General features: G+C 40.4%; 1 protein-coding gene across 3 annotated transcripts in view; it reads left to right on the top strand.

Moving 5' to 3' along the window:
* The window catches only part of LOC137606050 (vitamin D3 receptor A), a 76,112-nt gene extending 63,119 nt beyond the window's left edge, over nucleotides 1-12,993 (top strand). For all 3 annotated transcript variants that reach the window (XM_068331093.1, XM_068331101.1, XM_068331108.1), the window contains exons 5-9: nucleotides 897-996; nucleotides 1,460-1,637; nucleotides 3,350-3,501; nucleotides 3,959-4,075; nucleotides 5,185-12,993. In XM_068331093.1, the coding sequence (XP_068187194.1) occupies nucleotides 897-996; nucleotides 1,460-1,637; nucleotides 3,350-3,501; nucleotides 3,959-4,075; nucleotides 5,185-5,438 (801 nt within the window). In that variant the 3' untranslated portion in view covers nucleotides 5,439-12,993. The remainder of the gene's footprint in view (nucleotides 1-896; nucleotides 997-1,459; nucleotides 1,638-3,349; nucleotides 3,502-3,958; nucleotides 4,076-5,184) is intronic.
* The last annotated feature ends 2,260 nt before the right edge of the window (nucleotides 12,994-15,253 follow it).

The following is a 15,253-nucleotide window of genomic DNA, read 5'->3' as shown; positions in this document are numbered from 1 at the left end:
CGCTGGAGTAAGCTTGTAGTTTGATTCCCCACAGAGTATAGTCATGTACATCATAGGGGGTCCCAGGACCCCCTATGATGCTAGAACAAATGTGTCATTCATTCCCCCACAGAGCATAGGACAGTACCCACAAATTCTTTGGTTGAGCTAAAGCATTCCAAATGTGCTCAGTCTCTTACCTTGACACAATGGGAAGGACAGCCTACAACACAGGCAGAGTAGCATCAACCACACGTCCGCACGCAACCTGTAGCTGACTCTAACCTGGGGCCGGAAACTCACCACCTTTATAGTTTCAACAAACGAGGTCTGCATGCGAGCAGGGGGTGCCAACCCCACCTCGCAGGCACCCCTCAGGCGACCTTACATATTGGAATGCACCAGGACGACTTAAGTGGGCATAGTGTCTTGAGAACAGCTCTGTATCCCCTCTCCATCTCCCCTCCTCAGAGAGGAGTCACCCCTGGTACTAGGCACCTGAACCAGCCCCCCTATGATTTGCAGTGAGTCACCCCTGGTACTAGGCACCTACAGCAGCCCCCTATGATTTGCAGTGCTGCTGTGACCTCTCGGTGTCCAGAACAACTAAGATGAAACGCAGTCTCGCAGGGTGCATGGAGAGGTTCTGAGGTCTGCTTTAAGTAACAACATACTAAAGCCTAAAGCAATCACATTATAAAGCAATTATATTGTGAAGCAACTGTAAGCACAACAATTATCATGAATATTCCAACATGTGATCTAAATATTCCAACAGGTGCATTAACATGTGACATAATATTCAAACATATAAAATTCCCATTACAAGTGGCAAAAGCCCTAGGAGGCACAGGAAGACATGTAACCCAGCTGTCACTGAGTTGTAAATGTATTTCTTCCTCTGTGTGTTTCCACAGCCTCCAGTGCGTGAAGGTCCGGTAACACGCAGTGCCAGCCGAGCTGCCTCCCTTCACTCTCTTTCAGATGCCTCATCCGACTCATTCAACCACTCACCTGGTGAGACGTGCAGAATCCTTCTCAACGCATCCTGTCTTGCTGTCATACCTCAGGGTTAACTCGATTTCATAATACTACTGTACAACTAATTAACAGTTTCTATTCAAGAAGACTCAGTTTTGTGCCGTGTTTCATATTGTTTCCATTTCTCTATTCATTCTCCTTGGTACATCTAAGTAAACGTGAAAGAAAAATGTGCACCATCTAAAAATGTCACCAAAACAGTTTTCTTTTACACAGAATTTTATATGTGTCCCACCATTTATTACCCAATATGTCTTTCTAGGTGTTTACTACAAGTAGAATTGCTTAAAAAGACTTCTGCTCTGAACTATCAAAAAAGCGAATAATTAATACCCACTGTCATTTTTTCAGGCAGGCAAGTCAGATCTTGAAGAACCTTTAAGGCATTTTCATTTTTGTGTGTTCCCCGACCTCATCTCTTAACGTCCTCCTCAAACAGAGTCGGTGGACACCAAGATGAACTTCAGCAGTCTGCTGATGATGTATCAGGATGGTGCGAGCAGCCCGGAATCCAGTGAGGAGGATACAAAGTTTTCCATGCTGCCACACCTGGCTGACCTGGTTTCCTACAGCATCCAGAAGGTCATAGGCTTCGCCAAGATGATCCCAGGCTTCAGGTAAACCCTGTGCACAGCAGATTTCCGACAAATCTGTGTCACTACAGCATAACAAATTGCAGAAAAGATCAGCATGGTTGTTATTGGCAGTAAATGACAGATAATAGCAAATTCTATTTAGTTCTGTACAACACAATACAACTGTCAGTGCATCCAGGTTTTAAATGACAGCGAACATCAATATTATACTGTACATTTTGTTTAAGAGCAGCCTCAAGGAAATTCATTGTTTTAATTGTGTGATTTTTTTACAGATGAAATTTTGTCAAGTCCCAGCAGATTGGTGAAAATAAACTTTACCTGCAGGTTATCAGGAATAATTTTAATTATACTTTTTAATTACCTGGTGCCATAAATTATATTCTAGATACGCTTAAAAAATAGCATCATTATCTCTGTGGCTATACTTTATCTAATGAGCTGTCCTAACGATTTGTTGGTCGCCAATTTTAGCTGCATCCCACCCGCACAGACACAAAGGCTAGCAGCCTGAGTCGGCTCCCCACACACACAAACACACAAACACTGTAAGAATTGATTTGCTGCCTATGTTTATGCAGAACAACAGCTTCAAAAACACATGTTGAGCTGAAAGATAAGTTTGTAAATGTATGCACATCCGGACATCATTTAATTAGAGAAAACAGAAGATGTAGCTGTAATGTGGGTGCATTAAATGCAAATTTATGTGTTTGCATGTTTGAAGCAAGAAAATTAGAAGAACCTCGTTTTCTCTATTGACGTCTCAAAATATGACCGTGCATTGACAATTTTCCACAATTTGTGTTAAAAGAAAACATGAAAATTGAGGATCAGAATAATTACCTTTGATGACAAAGTCTCAGACACAGTTTCAGTGAATTGCTGGTCGACGTTTTCAGTCCAGCATCGGTCATGGTCTGGGGATTCACTCAGCTTAAGTTAAGTTCTGGGCCCTGAGAGGACGAAGACACACCAGACATGCAAACTGTGATTTTGTGCTTTAATAGACACACACATCCCAGGGTTAGACTGTTGCTAGAGTAACCATATAATGCATTCATGGTGGTAATCAGTTTCACTAGCAAAGACATAAACACACACATGTGGGTGGTTAAATTGGGAGCATGTGTGTGTTTTTCTGTTAACTTGTTGATAGTCCTCTGTTTAATTGTTATCCCTCACCTCGGGCAAAGTGAAGAGGCAGATAGAAAAACAGAGTCCAGTCTTCTGTCTTTGACGACCAAATCCTGAAATGCCTTTTGCTATTTAGCAAATTCAATCATTCCTGTTTTTTTCTGTTTTTGTGGTCTCATTTTTGTTCTGTGAGTGGGCACTGCATCAGATATTGTTTTATATAATTTTATCTGATGCTCTGTATTAAGTAAAACACGTCAGTCCTCTCTTTTGGAGAGATAAACATTAGCACATGTTGTGTTTTTATAAACTTACATAAACTATATATCTCTGACCTTTCCATCAGTGTCGGGTTGCGGATTTTGCAATAAACAAACATATTTATTGATTTTCCTCTAAAGTGTGCAATGATTGTGCAGTTCTTTTAACTGTTCCTGAATGTGAGATGTGTTTTAGATCTCATTTAAACTGTTCTAATCCATCCCCGCAGATCAAATCAGGCCCATTAACAAGCTATAAAATAAACATGCTTGTTTCTGACACCTACTGATTTATACAGTAAACGACTCAATAACAAACTTATCTGTGCTCTCCAGAGACCTGACAGCAGAAGACCAGATCGCTCTGTTAAAGTCCAGCGCTATTGAGATCATCATGCTGCGTTCAAACCAGTCGTTCAGTCTGGAGGACATGTCCTGGAGCTGCGGGGGTCCTGACTTCAAATACTGCATAAATGATGTTACAAAGGGTTGGTTCCATCTCATCAGTCATTGAGCCACAGAGAAAAGCCACCTTTTCTCTGTGGTGGAGCCCCTCCTCTGAAGGCACTGCATTGTTAATGTAGTGTATGCACACAAAAATAGAGGTGTTCGATGTTGAAGCTAATGACCAAGCAGAGATGATCTTTTTCTCTCATCTCATTTAACAGAGTCAAGGATCACCCAACATGCTGCTTTCACGCGCATTTGCACATTACTATGAGGTTTTCACTTCAGGTATTTTCATGGAAGTAATAAAGCAGCCACAAACACACCCTTACTTGGTTCTGTGTCTTCCACACATGCAGGGCAGGAAGTAATCTGTAAATGCACATAAAGAGAAATGACTAAGCTTCGAAGGCTCCTACTGCATGCAGTGTGTTTGAATTCATAACAACAAAGCACAAAATATTCTTCCCATTCTGACATTATTGGTGTCCTTCACAGCGGGTCACACTCTTGAGCTGCTGGAGCCACTGGTGAAGTTTCAGGTTGGTCTAAAGAAACTCAACCTGCACGAGGAGGAACATGTGCTGCTCATGGCCATATGCCTGCTCTCCCCAGGTACTGCTTGTATTTGTGTGTTTGCAGTGTAGGTGGATTTCCAGCTGAGTGAGATTGTTAGCAGATTCACTGACTATTAAGCAATGGGATTGCGTTGCTTGCTGACCTTAATTTACCCAAGCCTTGGTGTGTTTTTGAGGCTGCCAATAACACACCAAATAAAAAGCTTTTCCGGGAAGACAAGATGGCTTAATTTAGTATATATTTACAACATCGGAAATTCATGTTTGTGAGTTTTCAGCAATGAGTTGAAAACGCTGAATGACCATAATCACTGAATTAGGCTGCCGAGCAGCGAGGCAAGAACAGATGGTGAAGACTCATTGATGAATGAGTATTCATTCAGCGGTTTATACTATCTTACGCTCTTGTGAGTCAGAGCGCCAATGAGCTCAATGTGAGATCCACCTTAGGGTGAGAAACCCTGTTGCACTGCTGTATTGTAAGGTGAAGATGAAGAGAGACTGGTTAGAGTATAGCTCTCCTCTGATTTCTGTCAGTGGCATCACTCAAACATCAGCCACTCTGAACTTCCCCAAAAATCCCCAAATCCATACGCTGATGGAATGAGAAGCAATTTGTATCCCCAGGATTTTAGAGAAGTGACATTTAATATGAAAAATAAATGTGTCACCTAACAAATTGTAATTGTTAAGCAAAAACACACATCAACACAAACACACACAAGTATCCACAGTGCAGGGACAGGAGCACATAATAGAAACTGCGTTGAAGAAGGGATGCATCAGCAATTGTTATGGGAAAGATTATAAAATAATCGAAATAATTGAGATTACGAGCTGCGTCTGTGCAGAAATAACACTCTGCATAACTCTGAAGGAACTTTTTGATATGTATGTTTTTGTTTGCTTGTTTTACCAGTTTCATTCATGCTTAGCACAAAGTATAGAAGTTTAAATCTTCTCTCTAACTAGTTACATGATAAAGTGTACAGAACCTCCTTTTTAAGTGATTTTCTATGTCTCGTTCCATTCCTTCACCACCACCACCCCACTCTCTACTTCCCACCTAACTCCTGCTTGTCTGCCCACTCCCTTGTACCTTTGATACTAACCCAAACCCTCACACCCTCTGCTTTCTGATGGCAGATCGTCCTGGAGTCCAAGACCACAATCGCATTGAGAAATTACAGGATCATCTGTCAGAGACACTGCAGGCCTACATCCGGATCAACCACCCCGGCGGACGCCTCCTCTATGCCAAGATGATCCAGAAGCTGGCTGACCTGCGCAGCTTGAATGAGGAACACTCCAAACAGTACCGCTCGCTCTCCTTCCAGCCCGAACACAGCATGCAGCTCACCCCATTGGTGCTGGAGGTGTTCGGCAGCGAGGTGTCATAGCAGTGGTAGCGGGACATGCTGTCATGCATACACAAAGTCATCACATATAGGACGATAAACCGATCCCTCATGCTTTTCCTCAAGACTACCCCAGCCCAGATGCAGGAGAAAGACTGAATGTCACCTTCATCTTTTCATCATCTGCCCATCCTCCACATCCTTCATATCAGAGATGCCTGGAGCACCGGAGTTGCAAATTAAAGACAGCTGAATGTGCTAAGGAATTCTGCAGCACTCAGAAAACCAGATTAAATCTCCAGATTCTCAGATGCAGCATTTAATGTCTTCACATCAGGCAGACATGTGGACACATCATCTGGAATAGATGGACGTCACGGATCCTCCCTGCAACACAACCCCCCCTCCACCCCCCCAAAAAAATCTCCTTTTTGCCGTCACGACCGTTCCCATGGGCTTTCTATTTTGTTCTTCCTTGTTATCCTTTTTTTTTTTTTTTTTTTTACAGTGGAAACAGGTTCATGGACGTGACTGTCACGTCCCTTTTTAACTTCATCCTCATGACATTTTTCACATCCGTCAATGTGTTGGATGACAGATTTATATCTTACTAACCATGCTGGCACTTGCAAGGTACTGAAAAATAGCTTGTGCTAGTTTTAGGTAGCTATAAACTATTCTTTATTTACAGTTAGTTAACAGCTAAAAGATATCCAGATATATTAAATGTCAACATGGTCAGCCGTGGGCAAGTTTATTTAATGAAAAACTATTTGAAAAATACTTGGTTAAGATGGATTATAGCAGGTGGGATGTCCTGCTTGGTCCTGTATATTGGTGTGTATAGAGAGAAGACTTCATCTTACGTAGAGAAAGTTCAAGTAGGAATGTTTTCATTATGGGAATGGTGGACAGAAAGGGGAGATTTGGAGGAATGTGTAAAGGAGGTTGGATAGATGGAAGAAGACGCTACAGTTGGGATTCCTTGTTCGCAAGTCTAAAGGGAATTTCACAAAACAAGAATGTATGTATAATGCTATATAAATATAAATGATACGTTTAAGCTGACATATATAAATATATATATTTAAGAAAGTGAAAAACAGTAGCTTCCATGGAAGCAAAAAGTTGTGAGTGTTATATAATGTAGAGGATTTGAAGGCGCCTTCTCAGTTTCATGTGTTCAAAAGACAAATGTATGCACAAGAAAGCGCTGAGAAGTGTGTGAAGAGTCCTTCTGTTTTTGTGACGTGTACAGTTTGAGAATATTGATTGACCACAAGGGGGTGGGCACACAGGCTCTGACTGGGGGTTTCTGATGCAGGGAAGCACTTCTCTGTTAGGTTTTGTCATTTCTTTGGACCTGTGAAGTTTGTATAGTGACAAACCCAACGTCATGTTTCATGGATAGTGATTATCCCAAAAAAAAAAATGCTTGTTTAGCTGGTTAGATTGCTGCTAAGACAGTCAGAGCTAGATAGTTGGACAGAAAACAACTACCGGCTGTTGCCTCAGGGAAACGTTTGTCTGATGATATTGTGTATTCAGTGTTTATGGTATGTGTGGCGGAAGCTTACAATCATGAGACAGAGATTGTTTTTGAAGCTCTAGACATCACTGTGATTTCTAATTATACAAAACAACAGCATAAGTAAGCTAAAAGTGGAACATTTTCAAATACTACAAAAACTTTTCTGTTTAATTAAAAACATCCCTTAAGGAATGGCTTGCGTGATTGTACAGTCCTTTAGAGATCATTGCTAAAATTAACATACCCATTAAATTATGATGTCTGTCCAAACATAAGTGATAAATATCAGCCTTAAGTTTAGTCTGGTTCAGGGCAAAGTGAATACAGATGGTAGCAATGTGCAGTAGTTAAGTGTGTAGCAGTGTTTTGGGGATGAAAACAGCCTGGCATAGCTATGAAACATGAGAGCGAGAAACTTTTTATATGAATCAAGCCGTATCAAACCTTTTTCTCATAGTTATCTTTTCAACACCAGCCATATAAGCGAGGTCTTCAATGTTTCTTTTCAATATCACTACATATCATTTTAACACCTCTCTCAACACAGCATGCTTACCCCTCATAAAAGCCTGGATCACCCCCTTGTGGAGAAAACTTGTAAATACCACTTGCTAAGTCTGTACATAGATAGGCATTAAAGCTGGCAAAATACTAAGATAATTCAATTGTTCAAGGCAAGATGCTCTGGAGATACAGCACTATATGCAATTAGGAGATGGACTTATGTTATATTGAACTACAATGGACAGAAGGGGCAATCCTGGTCAGTCTCATGAAAACAACTGTCTCTGGGCTTTTTGGAAGCTGATATTTTTTGACTCTTGAATTATTAACAAATGCAAATGTTACCAGTTTAAAGACGAACCAGGCAGACAACGCAGACCCCAACAACAAAGCTTCATTTCCCCGTTACGTCACTTCACCAGAAAGCAATAGTCTGGTGAAAGTTTGACGCCCATTTAATGAGTCGTTGATCTTGAAGATGGCTTCTAAATTTGCAGTCACATTGGTATCCCTTTTCTGATCCAGATAAGATCTGGTAATTCAGACCACCAGGATCTGGAGTATGGCTTGGATCCAGATCACACACTGATGTGTGGCAGATACTGTAGTCTGTATTTTTTCCAACAAAAAAGGATCCCTTAAAAAAAGTTTCATCTAGGTGATCACTTAAATTTAGTATATGTTTCTCTGGACCGTACTGCTAAAAATAAAAAAAAACAAATCTATTAGTACCTTTTTGATTAATCCTGCGAACAGAAAAACAAACAGCCTTGGTGGGTGTGAACTTTCTGATTTCATACCATCACATCAAACACAAACAGGCCAGCATTGGTCCATCACCTTTTGATGATGATGATGATGATGATGATGATGATGATGATGATGATGATGATGATGATGCTCTTACTCACGCCATGATGAGACTCTGGAATCTGAGTCTTTATAATGGCAAAAGCTTCTTGTGACTGAACATTCCCAGTAGTGGTTGAGTTGAGCATTCCAACCAACTGAGTTTTGTGCACCTTTTAACATCCAGTATGGGTCAACACCACCATGAGTGGGAGTATCCATAACTCTCCAGTTGCCTTTGAAAGGCGCCCAACTTGGCATGACCAGGATGTGTCCTCTCTGTCCATTCCAAGCTTATCGATGTATGTCTCTTTTTCTCTTTCTTTAGTTCTTTTGATAAGCTTTTGAAGTTATACAGTGTAAACATAATATTTTCATTTTGGTGATTTTTCTTTTTTTCTTTTGAAGATTATCAATTTTAATGCGTGTCAGTTTTTTGCTGTCTAGCTAATGCTTGGCTTGCTGCGCTGGGACAACATTTAATGAAGCAGACAGAAGCATCATGGACCCCTGGAGCCAAATGAATAAGCTCTTATTTCCTTGATCCCCTGATTTTAGGGGAGTGAATGCAAAACAGCCCTTTTTAACCAATTATGTGGCTTCACTCTCGTGATTTCAAAGAGAAGGGACACTGGCACTTGGTCTCTCTTTTTGCTGATGGAATAAAAAGAGACATGCTGGTGCCGCCTTTACCACATCTGGAGCTGAGGAGTAGGAACACCATGGAGGAATTATTTCAATTTTGAAAGGAATGGCAGTATCCAGCTCTATTTAAAAATGAAAAAAAGTCAAACACAATCAAGTGATCATGAACTAACACTGCCTCAAATGACCGACACAGGATTTAGCCAATGGCAAGACACTCACATTGACAGCATGGGCGTGCCTCTTCGTTCATCACCCAAGCATCGGAACACCTCTTCTGCAACAGGCCAATTCCAGCAGGATTACTCTTCATAGCTTTAATACAGAAGCCAGACAGGCTCTGTCTATGAAAACTGGTGCCCCAAGGGCTGATGGGAGATTTGGTGAAACAGCTGCTGTAGAATTGGATTTGTCACTTTAGTGTGAATATGCATAATTTGCTTCATTGTCCTGCTTGGCCAACAATGGTGGGCGTTGAGACTGAGTGGAATCTGATTCCACTCAGGAGACAAAAGTATTGTTAAAACAAGTGACGGGTGTACAGGCAGGAGTCTGCAATGACTGACAAGCCTTTGTGTCCTAAACCCAAAGTGTGACATTACCCTCTCAGTACTCACATTATAGCTCTTAATCCAGATTGTTTCGTGACGGCAATCTGTAACAACAAATCATCCATTTCAAAAAGAAAACAGGACGGGCTGATGGGGGAGAGTCTGCTCATTTGTGCTGTGCTTCTGTGGGACATTATGTCGATTTTCCTGTTCATTACTGGTTATATTTCAGCTCCTATATGAAGAAAAATTACATTCGCAGGACAAATTCTGGGTTCAAATTTGTACGCTTATCATTAACACAAAGTGCTGCTCATGGAAGAGGCCATGAAACCAGACGGCGCTGCAGTCTCTCCCCTCCCAACCCTCCAACCAGGGTCAGCAGCTCCACCTCAGTAGCCTTACTTACAGTAACCTCACACAGCTGGAAACATTTAACAGATACCTCAATGACTTACAGGAAGACCTTTCACAATAGCCTTTAAGGGAAGCAAACATGAAGTCACAGAAACACACACAAATCTCAACTCTCCTCAGCAAACTCTGCAGTGTTTTCACCAGTTGTATAAAGAAGAAGGTTGTCCAGTAGACCAGTCAGTATATGAGTGGATCCCAATGTTTCTAAGTGTTAAATGTAAACTCTCTTTTTGTGCTTTACTCACTTGATCCTCATCTCTGCCTCATTCTGTATTTTCTGTCTTTGTGTCTGGAGACAAACAGATAATGTGTCGCTAAGCTTTGGCGCCGCGTTTAACCAAACATACTACCTCTCCCTTCTGCACATACATATGTATGTATATTTTTGTTGTATAATGCTAACGCATACAATCTAGTTATAACACTAATTGAGGTTTTTATTGTAAACATGTACAGTTCATTTCTTTTTATCCCAATTCTCTTTAAATGCTGGATGATTTTTACCTCAAATCTCAAGTAAGCCTAAAAATCTTTACGTAAATAAATCAGACATCTCTTTAACATTATTTCACGAATAAAGTATGTAAATGCAGGTTTAATACTTTGTATTGAAGTAAGTCTATGTTCACAAAGCAGCTAAAATTGGCCATTTTTTTAACTCCTTTATTTGTGGCACAGATTGGATGCTTTGTAATTATTTTAGCAGTGAGAAGCGTCTAGATTCGTTTCCACATGGGCGACTGGTGTCTAAAGACACAAGTCACTGTTGCTTTATGATGTAGTTGCCACTGAGGGTTTGTTGGTTTAACCTGGGAGGTGAGGTGATTTTAAAGTGAAAAGGAGAGAAATAACAAAATGTAGAAAAAATACAACAAATCTATCAAAGGTCAATGAAAAGTCAAATGACAGGGCAAAGGAATAAAATGACAATGTGGAGAGAAGACGGGGAATAAAAACTGCTATCATTAAGAAATGTAGACAATTCTAGACCAACAAATCTATGCTAATGATTCGTACATTGAAAGAGATTAAAACGCTGCTATGCAACTAGCTTAAAACCCCAGAGGTGATTTCTGCTCATCTGTGCACACATTTGGAGGGAAAGATGTCTTCACACTGACTCTGAAAGAGGAGTGGTAGACGAAGAGAACATCTCTGTCTATGTCTAAATAATAAAAACTAGTGGCTTGGATCTAACAACAACAACAACAACACATCAGTGTCTTTTTCTCTGGTAGTTTCTTTCAACCTTCAGGTTGTTTGTCTGTAGCTGTTTCTTTGCTCAAAGGGTTTGTATCATTGGGATCCAGTTTTAGATATTTTAGATACATCTAGTGTGTTATTTTGTCTCAGCAGGAAACCATCATCTGCACTCTGCCTTCTTCTTACCTCCACCAGCTCCTCTTTTTCTGCTTGCACTCAGATTTCAGTAAACCAGGCCTTTAGTAGATATGCTGTGAATGACGCACGAAGCCTTTGTTCTTGTATTATGTGGACTAACAAATTGAGCTCGCAGCATGCAGCGGTTCACACTCAGCTACTGTACATCTCATTCCTCCTGGATGCTGATGATGGATGCTTCCAGCAGGGCAGATGGACTATTTAAAAGGTATCGCTTTGTTTTCTGCTTCAAGGTCTTTCATGGGAAAAAGGGTGACGTGAAGCTCTTTTATTCTGAGTTTCACAAGGAAATGTCACGTCAACTGAATGATGATCAATGAAGCATTTTGAGACGGATAAAAGAAAAAAAAATAACATAATTAACTGATATTACCAACCGTATTTGTGGATGATGTCAGTCTGGGTCTGTCGCTTGTACTGAATCATTTACGCCTGGTTTGAAATTGGAGGAACCTGGTACACAGAAAGGTGATATTTCTGCTGTCGTAATAGATGATTGGTTATCACTCAAGATGATTTGTCATCTGTTTCTCTAATTGTTTCTCTGCTACCTCTTTAAATGTGCGCTTGATCCTATCCACCTGCACTTAAACTACAGCGCTCACAAGCCAACACTTAAAATAAAAACAACACACATGCACCTTCTCCCTCACCAGCAGTTTTTGCCAATGACACACTTGTTTTGTCTCTTTACAACGCGTGACATCTAAAAATGATCATTACGTTATCATAACCTTGATTTTTCTTTTTTAATTAAAAAACAAAATAAAATTCTAACCTCTGTAGTCAGGTCTGGGCTATCCAGGCGTTTAGGAATAAGTTGGATATTAATTCATTCAGTGCATGAAAAAGTTTTATGTCTTAAAAAAACAAAACATAAATGCACATATTACTCAGCTCAGTTGTACCTTGGTGTGCCTAGAACCCACAGCCTTATTTTGGGACAATATCAGGGGTTTGAAACCAAAATGCAGGACGATCTGTATCGTATTGCTAATGTTAAGACCGTTTTATGTACAGTAGTTTCAGTGGCTGTTTTTTCATCTCTTCATATCCATATCTTTGTTTCCCGCTGTTGGATTTTTCTGCTGGTTGTTCTTCAGTTTCATCTGTTCAGCATTTTTCATTCACATTACCCGATTATGGAGGATCTACAGCTGCGTTGTCGAGTACAACTTATATTCAACAACGGTCCAATGGAAGTTACTGATCTCTTTTGACCTGATTAGTGCTTACTTTAGAACATCCAGCAGTCTGTGACCTCAGAGCAGGAAATATCGTCATTGTTAGAACAAAAGTAAAAAAACAAGAGGACAAACTAATTGTAGTTTATCTTAATAGAGTCCCAAGATAAGTACCTTTACCTTCTCATGCACACCACCATGCAGTGAAACTCACCAGACCTCAGTGCTTCTAGCAAAAACTTTGTCTTTTCAACTTTTTTAAGTCTATTCAAACTATACAGTTGCCATGGCATCGCTGTTGATGGTGCTATCAACGGCTTGATACAGTATATAAAGGAAATAGTGTTATACATACAGTACCTTAACCAATGTCTCTCTGTTTTTTGTGTTGCTCTTTACTTTTTGCTCTTGTCTGTGAAGTTGATCCATTGTACTTTGATTACTTGCATTGTATGTAGTAAAATACTGATAATGTTTGGGGGAAATCACAAATAAAACAGCTATACGTAATGATGCAAAACATCCCTGGTGTTCTCGTTTTGATTTTGGGTTGGGGGGGGGGTTTGTCTTAGAGAAGAGCTATGATACCTTTATTAATTTTTGAATTATGAGTATTTATAGAATAAAGATTTGTGGCTCTAAATAAAGAAAACACATGAAAATAAATTGTCCTATCATGTGATGACAACACAAAGCATGTTAGAAAAACCTTCTAAAATCAACCACTGAATTTGCTGTTCAAATGGTTTGTGATTGAGGCAGCAATTCCAATTAAAACAAGTTGTCATTTAAATTAATCAAGACATGTTTTAATGTGCGACACGGTGGCGCAGTGGGTAGCGCTGTCGCCGCACAGCAAGGCGGTTCCGGGTTTGCGTCCCGCTCTGTGCGGACTTTACATGTTCTCCCCGTGTCTCCGTCTTCCACCCACCTCCAAAAACCTGCTCTTCAGGTTAATTGCCCATAGGTGCGTGTGTCTGCGGGGCCCTGGCGTTGCGCCCAGAGTATCCCTCTCGCCCACTTTCAGCTATGATGGGCTCTAGCGACCCGCGATAGCGGATGAAGCTGTTGTGAAAATGAACGAATGACTGTTTTAATGTTCATATGATTCTCTTCTGCGATGACTACAAGCGAGATTTCTGTTTCCGTTACATTACACCTCATGTTCTATGGGGGGCTTGATTTTCAAGACAGGAAGAAAATCAAAAAGCACACTGGTAAGTCGCCAATATGTTAAAAATAATTTGTCAAGCAAACAATAAGGTTTTTCTTTTTGTCTGTATTTATGGAGTAATTATACCTCATACAGTATTACAGTACAGTACTATTGCATCCTCATGTGAACATGGTGTTCATACACGTGTTGGCCACTCGGTGGTGGTAAGGGACCACATAGACATCAACACACTGACCTCCCTCTCCAGCTAACTGAAGGATGCTTGTATAAACCAGTGGCGATAAAAAGGAATTACAGTTGGCAAAAGTTTTATTCTGTAAATTTAAATTTGCAGAAATTAATGACACTCACCACCCACAGCTGACAAAAACACAAAAGCCATCACCAAAAGTAGCTCAAATACATCTAGATAAGTTTTAGGAAACTTTTCAGCATTCTAGATCTGGAAGAGGAAGAATGAAGCTGATGTTGTAAAGAACGTTCTAACTTCAGAGAAGCGTGGCGGTGGATTGGTGATTCTCTGAGGCTGCTTTGCTTCCTCAGATATTGGAGAACTGGAGCATGTAGAGGGTCACATGGATTCCATGAAGTCATTGCAGATTCTAAAAGGACAATGATCCCAAACAAACCTCAGTTCACCAAAGCTTGGTTCCAGGAAAGTCTTGGATCCTTCTGGTAGGATTGGAAGAAGTAGTTTGCATCACATAAAAGCAGGAATATTACAGAACTGGAGGCTTAAGATTCCTCAGGAATGCTGCCAGATGCAGGTTCGGGACATGCTTCATGTTGGACAGCAGGTTTCTACAGAGTCAACAAGGGTTTGAATTATTTTAGATTGCCATGTACAGGCTGGGTAATAAGTATAAACCGATTAAATGTTAAGATCTGAATCATATGGATAACAAGATTGATGAATAAGATAAATGCTCATTACACAGTTGACAGGATATTCCTATGTGTTCTTAAAGTATTTCAGACATCTAAAAATTCATCAGTTCATTACTCACTGGGGAGGAACAAATTATTCTTTGAGCAGTGGACCATTTGGCAACCTCCTTCCTCTCCAGTTGAGAAAAAAATATACCTGGAGTTTTGCTTATTCGAGCACATACTTTTCTTGGCATGTTTGTGTTATTGATGCTCTCTGAATTAGGCTTTAAATCTAATCAACAACACACGCACGAACTGATCGTTACTGTTAAAATGTTTGCAGAGCCAACTATCTAACTCACTTTTTTTGGGCTCCTATAATAAATTGACATTCTTTTTTTGGGAATGACGTTACAATGCCTTTCCTTGCCGTGGTGTGATGGCTCCCCTCCAAAAATGAGATAGCGGCACGATTAAAGGAACGAGAAGAGATAGTCTAGCACAATGTACGGTACAAGACAAATGGGGCTTAGTATAGAATAAATCAACAGATGCCTTGAGTTCTATGAGCGTAAAAAATTTAGATCACTCTTTTGAATGAAGACCAATCTGACACCTTCCTGATTTGTGTGTGTTATGACAAACCCCACCCGCCCAGCCCATCTAGCGGGATGAAACAAATGCCTGAGAGTTATGGCGGACGCTTACGTGACCCAAAGCTTTTCATC

The sequence above is a fragment of the Antennarius striatus genome, chromosome 2 (genome assembly GCF_040054535.1).
Source record: "Antennarius striatus isolate MH-2024 chromosome 2, ASM4005453v1, whole genome shotgun sequence".
Taxonomy (NCBI): Eukaryota; Metazoa; Chordata; class Actinopteri; order Lophiiformes; family Antennariidae; genus Antennarius; species Antennarius striatus.
Note: the sequence above shows the minus strand (reverse complement) of the source record. Positions and strands in the feature narration are given on the sequence as shown.